The 20,551-nt window shown below is 40.8% G+C and overlaps 4 protein-coding genes across 4 annotated transcripts; 1 reads left to right on the top strand and 3 right to left on the bottom strand.

Annotated features, from left to right (window-relative positions):
• Positions 1-74: 74 nt before the first annotated feature.
• On the bottom strand, positions 75-6,275 carry uck2b (uridine-cytidine kinase 2b). The gene is made up of 7 exons (XM_041056041.1): positions 6,150-6,275; positions 3,699-3,858; positions 2,910-3,006; positions 2,546-2,688; positions 2,328-2,425; positions 2,122-2,170; positions 75-1,621 (listed from the first exon to the last, which is right to left on the bottom strand). Exons 1-7 carry the CDS (start codon positions 6,252-6,254, stop codon positions 1,485-1,487), a joined length of 789 nt encoding a protein of 262 aa, XP_040911975.1. The 5' UTR covers positions 6,255-6,275; the 3' UTR covers positions 75-1,484.
• A 281-nt stretch (positions 6,276-6,556) lies between these two features.
• aldh9a1b (aldehyde dehydrogenase 9 family, member A1b) lies at positions 6,557-12,319 on the top strand. The gene is made up of 11 exons (XM_041056304.1): positions 6,557-7,058; positions 7,833-7,978; positions 8,134-8,263; positions 8,666-8,800; positions 9,433-9,629; positions 9,723-9,863; positions 10,006-10,194; positions 10,294-10,381; positions 10,603-10,744; positions 10,915-11,027; positions 11,444-12,319. The coding sequence occupies exons 1-11, from the start codon at positions 6,881-6,883 to the stop codon at positions 11,536-11,538; spliced, it is 1,554 nt and encodes a 517-aa protein (XP_040912238.1). The 5' UTR covers positions 6,557-6,880; the 3' UTR covers positions 11,539-12,319.
• A 59-nt stretch (positions 12,320-12,378) lies between these two features.
• On the bottom strand, positions 12,379-14,735 carry zte38 (zebrafish testis-expressed 38). The gene is made up of 12 exons (XM_041055042.1): positions 14,685-14,735; positions 14,335-14,479; positions 14,008-14,071; positions 13,781-13,817; positions 13,649-13,669; positions 13,520-13,546; positions 13,357-13,424; positions 13,118-13,266; positions 12,785-13,017; positions 12,643-12,691; positions 12,529-12,569; positions 12,379-12,426 (listed from the first exon to the last, which is right to left on the bottom strand). The coding sequence occupies exons 1-12, from the start codon at positions 14,733-14,735 to the stop codon at positions 12,379-12,381; spliced, it is 933 nt and encodes a 310-aa protein (XP_040910976.1).
• Positions 14,736-15,561: 826 nt separating this feature from the next.
• On the bottom strand, positions 15,562-19,628 carry prdx1 (peroxiredoxin 1). The gene is made up of 6 exons (XM_041055043.1): positions 19,512-19,628; positions 17,895-18,011; positions 17,527-17,680; positions 17,301-17,423; positions 16,632-16,762; positions 15,562-16,070 (listed from the first exon to the last, which is right to left on the bottom strand). Exons 2-6 carry the CDS (start codon positions 17,998-18,000, stop codon positions 15,985-15,987), a joined length of 600 nt encoding a protein of 199 aa, XP_040910977.1. The 5' UTR covers positions 18,001-18,011; positions 19,512-19,628; the 3' UTR covers positions 15,562-15,984.
• Positions 19,629-20,551: the final 923 nt, after the last annotated feature.

Consider the following 20,551-nt stretch of genomic DNA (forward strand, 5'->3'; position numbering starts at 1 on the left):
GACGCACATTTAAATCTCACATCAGCGCACCATTCACATACTTTAACCAAATAATGAAGCGATTATCACAGATACACTGGGATGTTTCAGTTTATTGACCATTTAGCATCTGGCGACGCCATATAAATCCTCCAGAAGAAAAAAAAACAACTCCCCGAGCCAAATCATCAGCCATACCGTACAAATCTCATGGTACAAATCATTCATTCATTCAATTGCACTATACACAACATATACAGCACATGGAATACAAAAAATCGATTCAACAGTTTTTATTGTAACCTTGTGTTAGAATTGAAACTGGTTTCTAGTGCGGATGCTTGCTGTACATAACCTGAGGCAACTTAGCAGAGGCATTGTGGTGGGTCTCAGTGGTTCATGGTCACACACCTGGCATAAATAATATTGCTGTGGCCTTGAACACCCTCATCGCTCCTTTATTTTTTTTCTCTGGACTTTCAAATCAAAAAGGGTATCATCAACCTGAGAATATACATGTTGCATTTTAATCTTATTCAACGGGGCCTGATTCTGTGGTGAAAGCTGGCAAAAACCTCTAAATTAGGGAAGATTTGATGTAAATTATATGTCCAGATTTGAATACCTTTCTGTTATGCACAAAGAGAAGTAGATGTATTAATAACTTTTGATTGGGACAGTCAATACACATCAATGGGCTCTTAATTAGAGAAGAAAAATAATGTAACAATACCCACAACACTGGACTCAGTTAATACAGTAGTCAGTTGATTTTTCAAGCCTTGGGCTTCACTGGTCTGGTGGTCACATTATTCTGCATGTGACAATCAATACTGAAAAATTGTGTAGTGTTTTTCTGCTGCTGCAAATGTTACACAGAATCAACACGGTGAACACTTTGTGTAGTAAACAGACTTCTAGTGTAACACATTACACTAAACAACATGATGAGCGAACTTTAAACAGAGAGAGAAAAAAAATAGGGTAGGAAACATTGCCAAGATTGTCAGTACAAATACAGAGTGCAATCCTGGTTCATCTCGTCTTCTAATCCACATCCTTCTCGTTTGGAACCCAACCAAACATTTATCACTCACCAGCCATTAAGGGTTTCAAGTTTTATCAGATGTTTAAAAAATAAAATAAAAAGTTTCCCCTCTTTTATTCATAGTCAGCATGAATTTCCATGGAGCAGCAGGGGATACAATAAAAAACAAAATGCAATCTGGGAGGAAAAATGCATGGGGTCAAAATAAACCCATGGTCTCATCACAAGAATAACAAGAGCTTTTCTTTTACTTGTCCTGACAAAAAAATCTGAATCCCAAGTTCAACAATTACAATGAAAGTAAATGAACAAGAGTACTCATGATAATAAAAGGCATTTCTATTATTTTTGCATCTCTTTTTTTTCTTTTTCTCTTAAATACAGTGATGCCAACAGGCATTATTTACAGCGCAACCCCCACACCCCTCTCCTTCCTGTGAAGAGAGGTGCAACGAGGTCAATGAGGCCGGCTGCTGGACTCGGAGGTCCGCCGCTGACGTGGAGTGCTGTGGCCGTTCATGCAGCCATTGTGACGCTTGCTTAGCCCGCCATTCAGAATGTCTTGGATGTGCTGTACTATCAAGTTGATGGCCACTGCAAGCAGAGAACAAGAGAGAGAGATGGTGACACAGAGGACTTAAGACTACAACACTGATTTAGCATTGCATTTCTGTAGCAATGTCAGACTCATAATATCAAAACTGATGCAGCAGAAACAAAGACATTGTCCTTATTCACACATTATTCTTCCTTGTCAAAACCTGGCCCTTATATTACCCACAATACCACTCGACCAGAGATCTGGGGAATTTTGGGTGTGTTATGCTAGTAGTGGCTGATGTTGCCTCAAGCAGAGGAGAGAAGTGAGCTACAGAAGTTTCATTTCCTCCCAACTCCACAGGCCCTGATGTTTTTCATTTTCAAACCTGTGATGTTCAGCCCCAACCGGCACTTTTCTTTTGTAAACAGAATTTCAGGTGAAACATTGATGAGCTCCCCCATAATGCAACGCCTCACAAGGCTTGGGAAAAAACGTTTGCAAGACTGAACCACACAAACACAATGTATATTCTATATAATGACTCTGGTCTTACCAAGGTTATCTGCTCCTCGAGGAATAATCACATCTGCATACTTCTTTGTCTAGTAGAAATAAAGATATGGTCAAACAACGCTCACGTTACATTTTTCTCATGATGTGTATTGTATAATATAGTCAGACTGATACTTTGAGTTTAAAAAGATGTGATTATAAATCAACTGACAAGGCTTAACACACAAATACAAAAACATCACTTACTGGTAAACAGAACTCCTCAAAGGCCGGTTTCACAAAAGTAATGTATTGAGCCAGCACTTGCTCCAGCTCTCTTCCACGCTCACTGATGTCTCTTAGAACTGAGAGAAAGCACAAACAAAAAAAAAAAAAACATGGACAATGTAAATAATAGCCATTTAACAATATATATAAAAGAAAATTAGAGCGCTCTACACTTGTTACAAGCTCTCCCCACACACCTCGGCGTGAGAGCCGTGTGTCTGGATCTGTGTCAACAAACAGCTTCATCTGGAACAGATCTCTGATTTCCTGTGAGTAGAACATGAGGATACCCTCAAACAGGACCACATCAGCTGGATACACCGTGACAAACTCCTCTTTCCTGGAAAGATACACAGAAAAGTGTCCTCTTTTCTGTCAGTGTCTATATGCAGACATGAGGTCATGCAAATTTAAATTCATTACACAATCAAGTTGTAAGCCAAATGATAGGATGAGGAACCAGTGACTCATGACCCGCAATGGGAGATTAAGCATCTGCTCTGCAGGGGACACATGTTGCTAGATAAACAGCTATTGAGCAGGAAACTAAGAGGTGCTCACCTGGAATGAGTGACAAAGTCATAAACTGGGATCTGGACAGTCTTCCCCTGCAGGATCTGTCTGAGTGTTTGCATGATCAGCTCATTGTCAAAGGCATCTGTGGACGAGAAAAGGCAAAGTTGAAATCTTAATGTGATGTTATATTACTTAACCCCATTTACACCAACTTAGTGTGCAAGCAGGGACACGTGGGACACCCCACACTGCACCTGTGGTAACCCAGGAATCCCTTTCGTGTAGCACGTGTTGGGTTCAGTCTCCGGGCCACAGAGCAGCTGCCTCTGAGAAAGGCCTGCTGACTGTGGGGTTTTAAAATCAGCCGAGAAAGGAAGCAGGAGCAAGAGGGGGCAAAGTCAGGCTCCAAAAATGGAGTCGATGCTTCTGCCAAGAACATTTTGGGAAAATTATCTGCATGGCAGCAAAGCATGCTCCAGAACACAAGCCTGTTTTAAACACTGTTTTTATATCATTTTGGCCATTTGGGTATATAAGTTACTGTCACGTGAGCCTTAATTTTTAATACATGTAGCACTAAAGCAAGCCACAAATGACTGCACCTGTTTACATACATCATTTAGTTTACAAAGTCGAGTATGTGGAGAATTTCAAAACCACACAACCATTGTGAAACTCCACTTGCTGATTAGGTAGCACACGAATAATACGGTCTCTGAGGCCACTGAAATCTGTGATTTGAGTAGCAAACATGTGCCTGCTGCAAGCTCGCCGAGGTGCTATAAGCAGCGCAGTGCATCAGCTGTGCCACCTACTGTCAAGTGTTTTTAATACCTGGATGATCGAAGTTGAACTGGCCCTTTAGTGCCTTGGCCTTCTGCTCAGGAGTCAGCACCTTGTAGAAGCTGTCCTGGCTGAGGATCGCCACCTGCCGCTGGTGGTGGTCGATCTTGTTCTGCCCCAGCAGCTCCATAATTTTCTCACATACAGACGACTGCAGAAACAGAGAAAGAGAAAAAAAAAGATGCCTGTTGGAATAGTAAAACCTGGGTGATAAGAGAACTGACAGTGTAGATATGCAGATGTTAAAAAATGTACAAGAGCAGATGGTTAAATAAAAATCTTCAGCCACACTACTACCAGTGTGAGTGAAAGCACCATAATGGTGAAATAGTCTCAATTCAGTCTTAACAGAAAACACACAGTCATATTCTACCTAGAAATTAGAGTGGGTGGGTAAATTCCCACCCCGTCACGAGGTCAACTAACACAACCATAGGTGAACTGCACCGTGGCCCACCATGTTTGTCCGCACTGACCTCCCCAACTAAACGAATCTCATACCCAGTGCTGACTGGGCATTCCTCAGCTGCCCGAGGCTATGCTGCTTTTGTGTTCATCAAATTGTGCTACAATGAATTTGGACGCCCCCAATCGGGAGCTAGGTGGTTGTGTCAACATGCTCAAATGCAGCATTTCGAGTCACAAGGGCCTTACTTCGAACACACCACAGATCCAAACGGTAATGGCAGTTAGTAGTCCAATCCATAGCATCAGCCAACGTAAGTGACTTATCAATAAGATGACTATGTGATTAGTCTCTTTAAAAAAAGAAAACTAACACATAGATATTTTAATCATACAGTTTGCTATTTAAAGATTAAACAAATATTTGGGTATAAGTGAGTATTCTCAACTTTTCTACTTAGATCAAATTTCTCAGCAAATTAATATTGGCATATTTATTAATGGCAGAACAAAAGAAGTGCATTCTGTACTGAACAAGAAAAGCTTATCTGCCCCTTAATGAAGCATCAGCAGAGAAGCTGATGAAAATACAAAACTATCTGCAATGCCTCACCATGCTGATGGCTGGAGCTGGGGGGTGGCTAAAATTACATCATCCAATTCATAAAAAGGGTAACTTCACACTCAGGGAAGCCGTCACTAACTTCTCAGTTTAAAACTGGTCTAACCTGGCGTCAAAACCCTACAGGCCAGCCCCCCTGCGGGTTGATGAGTTTTCAGGAAAACACTGGCTCAGCGCCAGTGAGCTGATATCTGGGACAAAGTTTGGTGATGGTGGTAGTTATGGGGTTAGGCGAGTCTTCACCCTCCTATCTACTTCTGTGGTGCATCTATACCATAGGTGAAACCGGAATAAAGTCACAACCATGAAAAATGAAAACAAGCAACGCTTCAGCAGCAAAAGGTTTTCCAGTTAACCCGTGTATCCGGTTTGCATGAGGTGTTTATGTGGGGATTTTTTTTTTCAGGCGCCACTAACAAGTTGCCAAATACACCCAGATCATAACAAAGAAATCTAGTGACGTCTTCGATAAATTTCCACGTCTGTCTTTGAAAGAAGAGCACGGTCTCTTCCCAGCGTGCTTCTGTTAGCTTGCCACTGCCCACGCAGCAGCGTAAGTTACAGTAAAAGGTAAAACAATGAGGCTATTTATATAATAATTGTTAAAATAAAGGCCGGGATGTATTTAAGTTAACCTCGGCTAATGTTACACTACACTGGGGCAACACCTGATTACCATACCTGACGGTATAATGGTCATCTACGTACAACTGAACAAAGGGACGTGGGCGCGATGGCCTAAGACGAATGTTCCAAGATGCTGTTCTTCCCGCTGGCGCCTGTGTCTGCTGTGATTCAATACACCAACATCTAGGTTAATGTTATTTAAGGTTAGCGGTTACCGCAGGTCACTCGAAGAAAAAATAAAGAAACATTTGACGCCACACAACTGGTATTTACCCTAACTATATGTAACGCTACAAATGTATTAATATGATAATGTAGACACGAAACAAATGTAAGCGGCAATGTTTACAAACACGGTCTAGCTACCCTTGAGGCAAGCTAGCACTGGCTATTGTCTAGCGCAGCCGGCACTGCTACGCTAGAGTGTGATGGAATTTAGCTTGGCGGCTAGCTAAGCTAAAATCAGTGATTTCCACGTCGTCTAACGGTAGACGTCCCTGCCCACGACTTCCATCCTGTACGAAAAAATGAAATGCAAACGAACAGACAGCACAAATTTCAGTCCAAGTGGCGGCGGACAAGCATGCCGTGCCAGTGAAACCGGTGCTAATGGAGAGCCGGGTGATTAAACAGATGATAGAGCTGTCAATCAAACCTCAACGTTGTACCGCTGAAGCCACGCGGTCAACTAGCACCCGGCTGGCAACTGACCCTCCGACGTGATTTAGCTCAAAATCTTAACATGACAATTCGCAAAAACCGTCACATTAGCTAAGCAGGATGCCAACCTTGCCGCTGGCGGTACCTCCGGAGACACCGATGAGAAAAGGTTGTCGAATAATGCTGGTGTTCTCGCCACGGTCCTTTAGATGTGTCTCGCTGTCCCCGGCCATACTTGCAATGTGCGGTGGGTGATGCTGTGCTGGAGGATCATTGTGACGGAGCTCTTCCTACGTCACCAACGTCAGTTTTATATTCTCATATTTTGATTATATCAATTTGTTTTGTATTTATTTTTTTATAAATGTTTATTGTCACACACACGGGGTCGATATAACTAAATTCTTAACTTGTAAATTTTATCTTTATTGTTCTTTTTGTGATTGACACTGAAGCCATCCAATCATCTGTTACGCTCTGATGGCTGCCGGATTTCGGCTACAGTCGTACTTCATTTGCCCCGCCTCCTTGTCGAGCCTCAGCAAAATAAAGTACGGTGAACAAAATATTATATTAAGTTAGATTTCAGCTCATTGTCTTCAAATTCACTGTTAATGACTTAACGAATCCTGTAGGTGCGTGTATCACGAAGACTTAAATACAGTAATGACATATCACTAATATATATATAACAAGTTGAAGAAAAGTAGCTAGCGTTAACAGTTTTGCACACTTGGTGTAGTTGGCGTTTTCTGTTGTCGGATTTGCTTAAATGAGGTGACAGTGTTGCTTGGCCGTTACCTGCACAGTGTATTTTACAGTCATCGGCTTACCTTTGAGGAACAGGGCCAATTTGAGTATGCTACAGAGGGTGGCTGTGTTCCTGCGGCGGCCCGCTGCCGCTCCTCTCGCGGCGGCGGTACGATGCGTCTCCTCGGGCTCAGTGGATGTCACCGTTCCGCTAAACTTCTGGGCTGGGAAGAGAAGGACTAGCCAAGAGAAATGCAACAAAGAAAGTGTTTATGAACCTGCAACAGGTATGCCATACAATTATTTAATACTGAAAATAATTTTTCACTGTTTTGACATTACTGACACTGTCTCCTAACTGGACTTTGGACGTTACTGTGTGAAGATGTGTGTCTGGTGATCTCTGGCCTAGGCAAAAAAAATATTAGGTATTTTAACAGCTTATCTTGACCTTTAGAAACTTTAAGAACTTAAACGGTCTAGGCATGCTGTTTTTCAGCAACATGCTCCTACACATCCTGATTTAAATAGTGTTTATTCAAATTGTCACACCTGGCCACTTCCATAAGCAGCCATTTTTATGGCCCCTGAGCAGCTTCAGTGGAGCAGAACTAAGATGTATGACCACATCCTTAGCTACTGTATTATAGCCTGCCTAGTACCCTGTGCGTTGTAGATTTTCAGTCTCATTCATTTTAAGGCTCTTTGTGGCTTGGTTCCTAACTTTAATTCAGATATCTTAACTCCATTTAAGCTTGCACACTGCCTGTGTGGAGCCCACTATTCAAGCACAATGATGCTCCTTGTCTTATCGCTACCATCGCTGCAAATGAAACCTCCAACTCCACAGCGTAAATGTCAGGCTAAGACTCAGTGTGCCACAGTCTGTAGCCTACAGGCCTAGACTTGATTGCCTTCTTAATTGAAGAATGAATCACATTGAATCAGTACTAACAAAATGAACAAGCAAAGTGAGATGGCCTTGTCAGATAGACACTGTAACCTGTTTTTTTTTTATATTTAACCTGTGTACTTTGCTGTTGTCACCATTAACATTGAAGGGCGGGTCTTGTGCCATTTGGAGCCGTGTGGAGCTGTGGATGTGGATGAGGCTCTGAAGGCTGCCAAGCTGGCCTTTGGCCACTGGAGCAAAATGTCTGGGATGGAGAGGGCGAGGATTATGATCGAAGCTGCCCATATCATTGAGGTGTTTATTCTGTTTGTTTTATTTGAATCTTTCACAGTTGTATAATACCTAAATTAGTTAACAAGTCATTATGATTAGCTCAACTGAATCTCCTGTGCATCCAGTGTTTCTATACTAACACAATTTATTACATTTGCTCTGGTTTTCATGCACAGAGCAGGAGAGAGGAGATAGCTGAAATGGAGGTGGTCAACAATGGGAAGTCCATCACAGAGGCCCGTCTGGATGTGGACTCTGCCAGACTGTGTATAGAGTACTATGCAGGACTGGCCAGCACTCTGGCAGGTTGGTATAACCCTTACTTAAAAGTTAAGTGTTTTCCCAAGCACTTATCTGCCACTTAGCAGCCATTAAACTTAATGTTACAAAGTACGTGATCCACCATTTTTATTAATGACTAGTGGGGAAAAAAACCCATCATATGATGAGCATTTTAGCCCATTAGAAGATACTATATGTATGAAAATTCAATTTGCTGGAGTTTATCTTTCAGATCAAATTAATTAAAAAGATTCATCAGGTATTTCTGTCACGTGTTGGCAGAGGAAAAGACTTTATTTGAAAAATGTTATGATTACATCCTTCAGATTTCCAGTGTCAGCACTTTTTAAAACCAGAATCTTTTAAAAAAAAAGTCACATTTAAACACTATTTGGTCATGTTTATGCTTCTGTTTTCCTTGACAAGGTCAGCATGTGCAGTTGCCTGGAGGATCCTTTGCCTACACGCGGAGGGAACCTTTGGGAGTCTGTGCTGGCATTGGTGCTTGGAATTATCCTTTTCAGATAGCTGCCTGGAAATCAGCTCCAGCCCTGGCCTGTGGTAAGGGATTCTTCCAAAGCTATCAAGGCATCAGTTATTGCACCTAAATTATGTCCTGTCAAGCGATTTATGTTTTTGGTTTGATATGTTTATTTGTTATTTAGCAGAATATTTCAAAAATTACCTAAAATAATTCAATGAAACATGTCAGAAAGGTATACTGCAGGCCAAAGAAAACTTATATATATAACTATATAATTTATATAATCCCAGAGTGCAGTAATTTATAAAGAGCTTTACACATTGGCTCATAACTCCTGACCAGTAAGGCATAAATCAAGGCAAATAAGGCAAATGTTTGTTGAATTCTTCTAGGTGTGTCTTATTTGGCTTGGTTTAATGACACGTCACCTGTAGATGGCACTACAGCAACATGATGAATTTAAATAGCTGTATTCCAGTGGTCATGAGTCTGTCTCTTCACTTCAGTCACAACCACTGTCTGCCAGGCTGTGTATTTAATGGAGTACTGTATCCAATTTAGTGAATTGTGCAGACTTCACATACAGTCAGTATAATCTCTGAGTGCTTTTTAGTTAGTTAGATGAGTCAAACGATACGAGTGTAAACCAGGCAATTGAGATAAGAGACCCACGATTAGTTTTTTCTCTGGTGTCTGTCACATAAACCAGGAAACTCCATGGTGTTCAAGCCTTCACCGGTGACACCCGTGACAGCAGTCATGCTGGCAGAGATCTACACTAAGGCTGGAGCTCCAGATGGGCTATTCAACGTGGTGCAGGGCGGCCAGGAGACCGGCAGCTTACTCTGCCACCACCCTGATGTAGCTAAAGTGTCCTTCACTGGGAGTGTTCCCACAGGCAAGAAGGTCAGTGTTATTTATGAGGTAGAACTAACTAATTCTATAAACCTTGTCAACTTTTCTTTGTTTTATTGCAATGAGACAGCCTTTGATCCACAGATTATGGAGATGGCATCCAAGGGGGTGAAACCTGTGACTCTGGAGCTTGGGGGGAAATCTCCTCTGCTCATCTTCCAGGATAGCGATCTGGAGAACGCTGTGAGGGGAGCTCTCATGGCCAACTTCCTGTCCCAAGGCCAGGTAGTGTGCACTGTTTTGTATATTTTGTACTAGGTTTTCATACGCTGTCACATTTTACCGTCTTTATGTGCTGACACTTTAGAAATTTGTGTCCAATCTACACATAAAAATATGTTGTTTGATTTGATCTAATGTATCACAGGTCTGCAGCAATGGTACAAGGGTCTTTGTTCAGAGAGACATTCTGCCTGAGTTTGTGGAGGAGGTGGTGAAGAGAACCCAGGCGATTGAAATAGGAGACCCACTATTGGAGAGCACCCGAATGGGAGCCCTGGTCAGCCGGTCACATCTAGAAAAAGTCTTATCTTTTGTGGACCAGGCAAAGAAAGAAGTAAGACTTGTCCGAAAAAGTTATTTTTCTTTGTCGATAGGCTTAAACTTAATCAGGCAGCTTAAATTTAGACTTTGGTGTAAGTTGTACTGTTTCTAGGGAGCCACAGTGTTGTGTGGAGGTGAACCCTTTGTCCCATCAGACCCCAAACTCAAAGGTGGATACTACATGACTCCATGTGTACTGGGTAAGAGTTCAGTACACTCCTCTATAGACACAGCATGTTTAGAAAATACACTGCCCTATTTTTTACTCTTTCTTGTGGTGTAAACTGTTTACTCTATTTCTACCGCAACCACAACCTCAGTGTTTATAGTCAGTGGGATTCAGCACTATCTGAATACTGTGTAGACCAAGTAAGTGTCAGCATTTCCACATACTTGTTCTGTCTTATTTCCCCACATACAGGTGACTGCACAGATGAGATGACCTGTGTGAAGGAGGAGATCTTTGGTCCTGTCATGTCCGTGTTGTCCTTTGAAACAGAAGAGGAAGTGCTGCATAGAGCCAACGATACCACCATGGGTCTGGCTGCAGGAGTTTTCACCAGGTGGGTTTATCACCAGATGTCTAGGGCAAATTGACTGGCCCATATGTGATTTTTTTTTTTTTTAAACCACAAGAATGTCTTAGACCTTTCTGGATTTACGTCGTCTTTGGGAAACTAGCTATGCCACTTGCATGGTCACCTCTAAACTAAGTTTTGTTTTGCGCCTGTAGAGATGTGAGGCGAGCCCATCGTGTGGTTGAACACCTCAAGGCTGGTTCCTGTTTCATCAACAACTACAACATCACTCCCGTCGAGGTTCCCTTCGGAGGCTTCAAAATGTCAGGTACAGTCTGATTGTTTGCACATAAACCAGGAGCCAAGCCGTCTCTGGCAAATTAGTATTTTAAAGTCATCATTTAAGTCTTGCTTACAGCCACTATAGTGTTATTATTTTTAACTCGCATCACCAGGACAGAGGTTGTACCCATTCAGTTGCCCTGGCAACAAACTTAACCTGTTTTGATTTCAAAACATAGTAGAATAGATGTTATGAATTATTGGAATGACCTAAGTCTAATTTTAGGGAACTTACCTAAAAGTAAAATTAGGATTTTGTGCTCATTTGCAAAGGGTAACACACCATCAGTAGCTAATCTGATCTCTGTGGAAAGTACTTCCTTATTTAAAAACCTGGTTTCACTATTACCCAGTCAGAGTAAGTGGAAGTGGAAGTAAATTTATAATCCTTACTTTCACCAGGTATAGGGCGGGAGAACGGCCAGGTGACCATCGAATACTACTCCCAGCTAAAGACTGTGTTTGTGGAGATGGGCGATGTGGACAGTCTTTTCTAGGAAACACACACACACAGAGGAGGATGAAGCTGTAACACTATGCCAGAGACTGTAAGAGATGGTCTGGACCAGGGCATCTCTTCCATCACTCAGGGGAAAAACCATCAAACGTTAGTGCGCAACAGTGATGAGGAACAAGCTTTGATCAGTGGGGCTCAAACAGTCCATCCTTAATGTGAGCAGTGTTCTTCAGTATTTTGTGAACTGAAGAACAATGTAACACAATTCAATGTGAGACAAATAGCTGGTAACTAAGCAGTATGGTGGCAATGTAACATTAGATCTGGAAACACATTCAAATTAAAAGCGAACATTATTCTCTGTGCCAAATCCTAACATTTTTGTTTTTACTGAACATTGATTGTTTTCTGCTACTTCAGCATAGATGAGTTGCATTTTGTGATTCGTGAGTTGCAATTCAGCAGTTTTGCCTAATAAATATTGTTTCACTTATGTAGAGAATAAAAATCTGAAATGTTTTAAATTTTTGTACAAGGAAACCAAGTTTACAGTCAAGTTTTATTTCTTGAGCAAAACACATTTCAATATATTTTTATACACATACAATACTAAAATATGAAGCACTTTTGAACATTGTATTGGTTTAAATCATGTAGACGGTACACTTTATGGACACTTTCTGTACAGTATTGTTTAAATTAGAACTGTGACAGCAACATTTTGTCTTTGTGGGTAGAGTGAAGTATCGAATGAAAGAAACTCAAAAGAATCTCATTTGTTAATTGTGACATAAACAGTCTTTGTGAATATCACTACAATAAAATGAAGCAATTTTTCACATACATGTTTTCACCTCTGTCTGAGCACTTGTCTGGTCGGCTAAATTCTTCTTTTCTTCCTCGAAAGATTTTTGGCAGCTGCATTTCTCTAAGATAGACCAAAAAAAACAAGATAATCATCTGTCTAGTTTGCATTAACCCCTATTTCAACTATAACCTGCATACCCATCATGTGTTTGTATATGTTTACCTTTGCCACAGATCTGGTGGGTTTCTTGAACTGTGCAGACTCTGTTTAAAGAAAAGTCAGTGAATCGTCTCAGATAAATTTCAGTTTTGTACCAGCACCAGAACATTTACTTACCATCTTCAGAGGGCAGATCCTCTTTGTCATTTATTTTCTTATGAGGAACCTGTAACAGCAGTGTACATCAAACTGAAAACCTCAGTTATGAGACCAATTTAATTCAGTGATGTTTAGTACTTATTCGTCTTTCTGGACCCACCTTGTTAATTTCCCTCTCCAGAGGATTTCCCTGAGAAACCTGCTCGGTCTCCTTCATCTGGTTGCCTTCCTGAAGTTTCTCAACTCGGCCTTGTTCGGCCGACACACGCACTTTCAAGCTGTGGAAGGCCGTCTGCACCTCGCCCACCTTAAAGTGCACAGCCATGCCTTCAAACCACAGACTGTCACACGTGCCCTCCTTGAAGCCTGGTGGTTGGTAGTCAGCAGGAGTGACTTTTAAAGGAGAGCAGGACGAGATATTCTCATTACACAGCCCAAAAAAATCAAACTAGATTTCTAAATGATTCTCTGAGACAATAGTAATGTGTCTTACTGTCATCATAATAATAGAGCTTCATGGTGAGGTAGACATCATTAGGAAGGGCATCCAGGTTCTGCATGAGCAGGAAGAGCTTCCTGATGAGCAGCACTGAAGCTCTCTTGGTGCCCTCCAGTGTCACCTGCATCTCCATGCCATTGTCCCTGCGGTTTCATGAAGATTATATCACTATCAACTCACCTGTGGAAGCTGCATCTATGTGACAAATGCCAATACAGTATGTCCAACCAAACCTGAGTATGTCCATCTCTGGTCCCTTCTCAGTGTATTTGAATCTAAACTGGTAGGACTCAATAATGCACTGCAAATAGAGAAAAACAGATCTCTCAGATTTCTTTGCATTGATGACACTGGCATTTTAACTGTTTTTTCCTGTATTTTCAGAAAAAAACTTACATTAGGTTCATCTGGATTGGTGCACACCTAGATCGCAATAACACATACAGTGTACATACAGTAACTGTTGGCAACACTTTTGCTCAACCTAAGCAAAGTGCTAAATCTAAATGCTGCAGACTTACATACCCCAATGAACACAATCTGGAGCTGTTAAGAAGACAACATCGAACATAAGTAAAAGTAGTTGGAGTGCTGATCAAGATCGCAGAACAGTTAAAATATTACAAAGTCAAAGTATTCACAGACGCATTCACTTACATACTGCTTCTCTAGTGCATCAAAGGAGCCCATCATCCTGGAACAAACAAGATTGAACAGGATAAATACATTAAGTAGGAAAGGAAATTACCTTGAAGTGCTGATTATTACTGCAGATTTTCCATTTTAAAATGGGTCTGGTCTGGCTTCTGGTGTTGAGCCAGCTGCTGTGGCCAGCTTGGCTGATGTGCTACTGTAAAGTCTGGGAGCAGGAAAATTATAATTACCATTTCACAACTTTGTTGGCACCAGGCGCGTGGCAATCTTCACGTAAAACTTTGAGACACAAATCTGGTCAAATGGCAAACAGCAAATGACAAACAGCACTTACAGATAACAAAATGCATCCTTATTCCTTGATAATCGTATGGTATCTACAATGACCCTGAATCTTTTTCTGGAATGATCTGTGGTATTATCAAGAGCTTAAGAAAAGGTCATTTCTCCCGTTTTGTGGGTCCTGTAAAATAACCCACACATGAAAACCTCTTAAGTTTCCTAAACTGTCCCTATCACTGGAAGACACTGTTCAAAAATCCAAAAATGGACTCCACCTTCCAGATATCTGGATCTGTAGGCATCCTCCGGGAAAATCCCTCTCAGATAGGTGATGGAGGAGACGGCCACAGCCATCATCCTCTTAACGAAGACGAGGGACTCTTCCTTGGTTTTTAGGTCGCTCAAGAATAATCCTGTCCACTTTAGCAGTTTAAACAAAGATGTTTGGAAGGAGAAAACATTTTTTTTGCTAACGCTGGCGTTAGATTTATACAGTCTATGCGACTTTTAGCTTAATGGCCACACGATGGCGCACAGAAAGAAAATCAAGTTAATAAATTAACTGTCTGAGTAAATAATCCCGTTAGTAATATTATTATTTAGCTAGTCTGTGCTGTGTTCAAACCTCGGCAGTTTCCTCCTTGTTCTTCCTGAGGCACGTCTTCCCTGCTGCCATTTTTCCTCGTTCCTGTGGCGGAGAGTTTAACTAGCTAGGTTTCGCTAATGCTAACAAATTAACTAGCTACGGTTAATATTTAGATTAGCTTAGCTAATAACAACAACAACATCTGTGGCACTTTCCTTTTAAAACTATTTTTAGTTCGGTCTGCGAAGCATAGGTTAGGATAAAGATACTGAACATTTAAGTTTAACAGACCTTATGATTTTATAATCAGTGTTTCCCGCCCATATATTATGTCCTCAGTGATACAGTAGACTTTAGACTGTACATACGCTAGTGTGAGAAAGAGAGGCGGACTGGTATTTAACTAACGGACATAATACTAAAACCTCTAAATGGAACACAGCTGTGATTAATATGATTAATTACACCTTAACTTTTCATCCCATGACAAATCAAAATGTCTGAGATATTAGGTCTGTTCATAGGATAAATCAGAGGCCCTGTCACCTCACACTGGTGTTTTCAGGTGTTTTACTTTGTCTGATAAGAACTACTATTTTTAAAAAATAATAATAACTTTGTAGGTAGGACAAGCCGGTATAACAAAAGTAAGAGGAGAGTGACAGAGATGTCAGTCAAATCTGAGGAGAGGTCCAACCAGCCAAGTAAAAACACCACTTATATAATTCAGTACAGTAGCAATGCTTCTTTTTTGAGACTTGAGACTGGACCTTCCACTATCTAGATAATATTAAACAAGACCCCAACATCTCACCTGTTGGTATGTTGTTTAATTCCACCCTGATAGGTGAGATGGTCTGTAATTAAATTATACCCCATCCCACCTGTTGGGTACTGAAGTAAATGCACCCCTTGATGAGAGTGTTACACACTGTATTTTTTATTCAGATGAAAGAACACTTGTTGTTCACTGTAAAAATAAAAAATAAAATGTTCAACATAATGGAGAGAGGTGTTTGTGGCTTCTTAACAGTAAAAATGTTTTGTATGGTCCTTTGTATCTAGCAATAGTAAAGGATGACATGAAAGAACAAACATTTATCCCAGTCAGACGGGGAAAACAGCATACATTACCACAGCATAATTACACAATTATATACTTTGGTCATAACTGTACTATTTGCTCTACAGACAATAGAACACACATCATGGTAACTAAAAAAAAGAGACTGTCTCCTAACCATTCTTCCACAGGCACGACTGACTTAAATATTGTTCACTGGAAATGTAATCTCTAAATGAAATCTCCTACAGCAGGCAGCAGACTCGGGCCTTGGGCTTATTTCTGCTTGGAGAAGAAGTCTTTGCTCTTCTGGACGTCAGGTTTGATGGTGTCATTTCCTGGTTTCCAGCCGGCTGGGCAGACTGAAAAGATAAGACTGTAATGAATCCTGACCCAGATGAAACAGTAAAGATGTGCCAATATGTCACATATCCAGAACATAATCATCACTGCTTCAGTTTTTAAAGCATGGAAATGTATCAGAGGTTTGGTAGCATAAAATAAAATCTATCTGTGGCCAGACCATGCTCAATTTATTGCCTACAGTCATTTCTCAACTCACTGTAGGTCAAGTGAACCTCAGCACTGACTGGAGTACCAACCTTTGAATTTGAAAAAGCCTCTTTAGTCTTTGCCCTGTCTGATTTATATGGTGCAATTTCTTTTCAAACAGCCAATAGCAACTTTGGATTCAAATAATATACTGTGGTTAGAAGTACAAGGGTTAAATGATTAATATGAGCATGTCTGGATCATGGAAAAAAAGATGAAAGTTCTAATTACATCACTTGCAGCGTAGTACACTTCGAGCAAATCGTTTAGAAACAGATTGGTGTGATTGTTCAATAAGTAAGGGTTTTATGCAACAACACCCAGTATAATGGACAACAGTGCAGAGCCACAGATCTGCAGCAGTAGCTTACCTTCTCCGTGCTTGTCGGTGAACTGAAAGGCTTGGACCAAACGCAAGGTCTCCTCAACAGACCGTCCAACTGGGAGGTCGTTGATGGTGATCTGTCTCAGGATGCCCTTGTCGTCAATGATGAAGAGACCTCTGTAATATCGAGAAAGAACAGCTCACACATACATACACACACCATGGGGTGGATAGGATAGAGGGTATCTCAACCTCAGCCTCTTTTTTTTCATGCAACTATTTGTGGCACTTTTAATATGAGAAACTGAGTGGAACACTATGAATGACTTCCTGAAAAGACTGTCTGAATTTTTGCCCCATTATATTTAAACAATATCGGGTCTCTTCCTTCTCTATCACAACCAGCTTTTCACTCCACCTTCCAGTGTGGCTGTTTGGAGCGATTAGAAGCATATTTGATTTCTGAACTGGTTTCCAGAGACCATAAACCAGCCCAAAGGCCACATTCAGACAGACATTTGCCCTGCGTTAAAACGATGCAAGGGGTGAGACAGTGAAATAAGAACACATAGCAAATGTCTGTGTGGATGTAGCCTAAGATTAGCCCCAGAAAAGAGAGCTAAATGATGGAAGTACATCACCTCCCTCTGCAAACAGAAGAAAAAGCAACCAAAACTGGCTTCTCTGGTTCTCAACCTCAAGTTGTTAAACTCACCTGTAGGCTATGCCCTCATCTTCCTTCAGGACACCATAATCTGTGGAGATGGTGCGCCGTGTGTCAGAGACCAGGGGAATCTTCATGGTACCCAGACCGCCCTGCTTACGTGGTGTGTTGGTCCTTTAAGAAGATAAACCAAAAACAAAAAGTGAGGTATTAGCTAGGAGGAGTGAATGCACACCACCGTCTTGTGAGTGTTTAAAATATGAAGTCTTGTAACTACCATGCGAAATGGGAGAAGTGTGAGTCAACAGAGGCAGCGATGACTTCACAGCCGATTTTCCTGAATTCCTCGGCAGCATCGCTGAAAGCGATGATCTCGGTTGGACAAACAAAGGTGAAGTCCAGCGGATAGAAGAAAAAGACGACATATTTCCCTGCACCAAGGGGGAAAAAAAAGTTTGTGAATTTGTCATGTGACAATGCACCTATGGTAACTGCAGTCTAATTAATTCCTGTCGTTAGTAATGTAAATGAATGTCTATTCAAGACATTGTTGGGATCACAGAACAGTGAGTCACATTCGAGAGGAGAGCGGCATCAAAGCATGTCCTCCAACCAACAGAAGATGAGACACAGGTTTAGGTGTACCTCTGTAGTCTGACAGCTTCAGATCCTGGAACTGTCCATCAGGCATCACCGCTTTGGCTGTGAAGTCTGGGGCCAGCTTTCCAATATATGCTTTTCCTGCTGCCATCTTCAGTCTGACTGGATTACACAAAAGGAAAACAGTTTAAGTGTTGTGCAATCTCTTCTCAAAATCACAACTGTGCATTGTTTCTTTGCGTGTGTGAAATCATGGCTCTAACCATTCACTTTACACATTCACAGGACAAGGAAATTATGTCTCTCTTGTACAGAATATCAACACAGTTGTGCAATTGTTCAGTTTCTAATGAAAGAACTGTGCATTTTAAAGCTTAGTGAATTAGTGAATTTTCACTATCAGTAATCTATCGATAATTATCTTGATTAATCAAATTACTGTTTGGTGTACAAAACATTTTTTGTCATTCAACTTATCACTTCAGCTACAGTGAATTCAGCACTAAAGGTATGCTATAGCACAATGGACGTGTTCTTAATTAATTGGTACCTGGTATGACAATAGATTAATGGATGAAGTATTTTTCCAGCAGCAACACTGGCCTCTCCATTGAGAGTATTTGTTGCTTTTCTTTGTCCTATGTGATAGTAAACTGACATGCTTCAAGTTTCTCATAGTTTGTCAAAAAGAAACAAAAAGAAAACACTTGTGGATTTTCACTATTATCTGCCATTTTAAAGACAAAACGATTACTCAGCTAATTGTAAAAATTAATAATCTATTGTTAGTTGCAGCCCTAAAGGTGAAGCAAATAAAGTTTTGACATCTTCTTCAGAGAGACTGTACTCTTATATAATATAAAATTATATAAAAATATTAGGTGAATATGACAATAGGAAAACGAGTAATATTGTGTTAAATACACTGTAATATTATTGATATTATAAAACCAAGGAGATAAAAGGGGAAAAAAAGGAAGAAAGTACGATTTTTTTTTTCTAAACTCGAAACTGAATACCACAGATTGATGTAGGCTATATTAGAGCAGAGGTTAATTTAAAGGCTCATTCTGTAGGCAGACCTCAGACTTGACAGCCATTTACTGACACCACCTGTAACACATGAGCTATTTCCACTTCTTCTCTCAGTTTTAACTCACACGTCTTTCCGCATATGAATATCCTGTGCAACTTTCAACGTTTCTTTCTTGTCACAACTTCAGGAATTGTACCACCTGAGGCCATTGGTCAAGGTGAAATTATAACGCGTTTTGGGTAATTCACTAGCTAACGCTGACACCAGAGGATCCAAAAATGTCGAAATTTGCTCTTGACGTTTGATTTCAGAGCAACCAAAAAAAAGTATCTGTCCTTTCTGTCTGTGGAAACTTTTCAATCAACAACAACAGACTATATGACCAAATTCACCTTTTCCTTTATTATACCTACAAACCAGGTAGGTTTTTCGGAACGAACGAGATGATCATTTTGTGAAAAAAAAAAAAAAAGCACTTGTTGAACAGTGAATTCAACAACAGCGACGCAACTGGAAAACTTCGACTGACAGACACTTAGGAAACACTTAGGAAAAAAACAGAAAAACTAACTCAAAACGTAAAATAGACTGATAAAAAAATATTTTCTGTATTTTGTTATACATACCTCTGACTTTACCACACCAACGGACGTAGGAGATCGGAGTGCAGGGGCTACCAAGCGCGATTGTGGAATTTATACCACGGCTCAGTTCTCGCGATGAGATCGTTCCGAACGTGAGCACAGCCCACTTCACAGTCAATCCAGTCTTCTCAACCCCACTACACAGGATGACTTTGCATTTTTCCTTATCACTTTTCTGGGAATTTTCATGCTCTTGTGAAACCAGATCAGATCGCGGAATACGAGGAGCCGACGGGACGAAGAAAATGCCTCCAGGAAATATTCCCCAGATTCTGTTTTCAAAGTCTCACTGTTACTTAAAAATCCCAGAGGGAAATCTATCACCACGATATTTTATCCAAGTTCACTAGACAGGGGCACAGGGCAACCTTCAGTCTCTCGCTCTCTCGTTTTGATGTATGGCACTGAATGATTCATCTGAAAGTTAAAGAAAGCAGGTTTCTAATGCCTTGCAGTTCCCTAATCCAAACTATCATCCATGCTGGGGTCACACAGTCATGAGGTTTCCTCATATGACTAATTTTCTCTCCGGGTGTGGAGGATATCCATTGTCATCATGAACAGGCATTAAACACACCTTCAAATTGCTGCTACAACCCCCACTCTCTGTTGCAGCCTCCTGGTGCCCTTTTAGTGGGTGATTAACAAATTAAATTTACCTCTCAGGACATAAATCTCTTGCAGCACCAGGCCACCAGCACCTTCTAGATTCTTGATTATTGTCTTTCACCAAGTTTCCTTGCAGTAATGATCATGTTTCAACCCAGGGCTGAGAAGCTCAGACATTAGCTTTGAGGAAGACAAAACACTGTCAAACGTGGGCTCACGCTGTACATTGTACAGTAAACTTTTCTTGCTAAGAATAGAAACAGTAGTTCCCCAAAACGGGTAAAAACAAAAGCACATACATAGCTTTTTTTCTCACAAACAAATCACAAGGACAAATTCAGTGCCCTTTATTTATATAAATTATAGATAGAGACTATTGCACTCTTGAAATATTCTTTGTTTTATCAAGCTCT

Source organism: Toxotes jaculatrix, chromosome 14, assembly GCF_017976425.1.
Source record: "Toxotes jaculatrix isolate fToxJac2 chromosome 14, fToxJac2.pri, whole genome shotgun sequence".
NCBI classification, from domain to species: Eukaryota; Metazoa; Chordata; class Actinopteri; family Toxotidae; genus Toxotes; species Toxotes jaculatrix.

What these genes read in the sequence shown, in the direction of transcription:
- aldh9a1b (XM_041056304.1), top strand. Translation starts at nt 6,881, where the DNA reads ATGCTACAGAGGGTGGCTGTGTTCCTGCGGCGGCCCGCTGCCGCTCCT. An exon ending in AAGCTGCCCATATCATTGAG is followed by an intron (nt 7,979 to 8,133) that starts GTGTTTATTCTG and finishes TTTCATGCACAG; the next exon opens with AGCAGGAGAGAGGAGATAGC. An exon ending in ACTGGCCAGCACTCTGGCAG is followed by an intron (nt 8,264 to 8,665) that starts GTTGGTATAACC and finishes TTCCTTGACAAG; the next exon opens with GTCAGCATGTGCAGTTGCCT.
- zte38 (XM_041055042.1), bottom strand. Translation starts at nt 14,735, where the DNA reads ATGGCAGCAGGGAAGACGTGCCTCAGGAAGAACAAGGAGGAAACTGCC. An exon ending in CAGATCCAGATATCTGGAAG is followed by an intron (nt 14,072 to 14,334) that starts GTGGAGTCCATT and finishes CCATTTGACCAG; the next exon opens with ATTTGTGTCTCAAAGTTTTA. An exon ending in GCCAACAAAGTTGTGAAATG is followed by an intron (nt 13,818 to 14,007) that starts GTAATTATAATT and finishes TGTTTGTTCCAG; the next exon opens with GATGATGGGCTCCTTTGATG.
- prdx1 (XM_041055043.1), bottom strand. Translation starts at nt 18,000, where the DNA reads ATGGCAGCAGGAAAAGCATATATTGGAAAGCTGGCCCCAGACTTCACA. An exon ending in GATGAGGGCATAGCCTACAG is followed by an intron (nt 16,763 to 17,300) that starts GTGAGTTTAACA and finishes TCGATATTACAG; the next exon opens with AGGTCTCTTCATCATTGACG. An exon ending in CACCGACAAGCACGGAGAAG is followed by an intron (nt 16,071 to 16,631) that starts GTAAGCTACTGC and finishes TTATCTTTTCAG; the next exon opens with TCTGCCCAGCCGGCTGGAAA.
- uck2b (XM_041056041.1), bottom strand. Translation starts at nt 6,254, where the DNA reads ATGGCCGGGGACAGCGAGACACATCTAAAGGACCGTGGCGAGAACACC. An exon ending in GTTCAACTTCGATCATCCAG is followed by an intron (nt 3,007 to 3,698) that starts GTATTAAAAACA and finishes TCTCGTCCACAG; the next exon opens with ATGCCTTTGACAATGAGCTG. An exon ending in GACTTTGTCACTCATTCCAG is followed by an intron (nt 2,689 to 2,909) that starts GTGAGCACCTCT and finishes GTATCTTTCCAG; the next exon opens with GAAAGAGGAGTTTGTCACGG.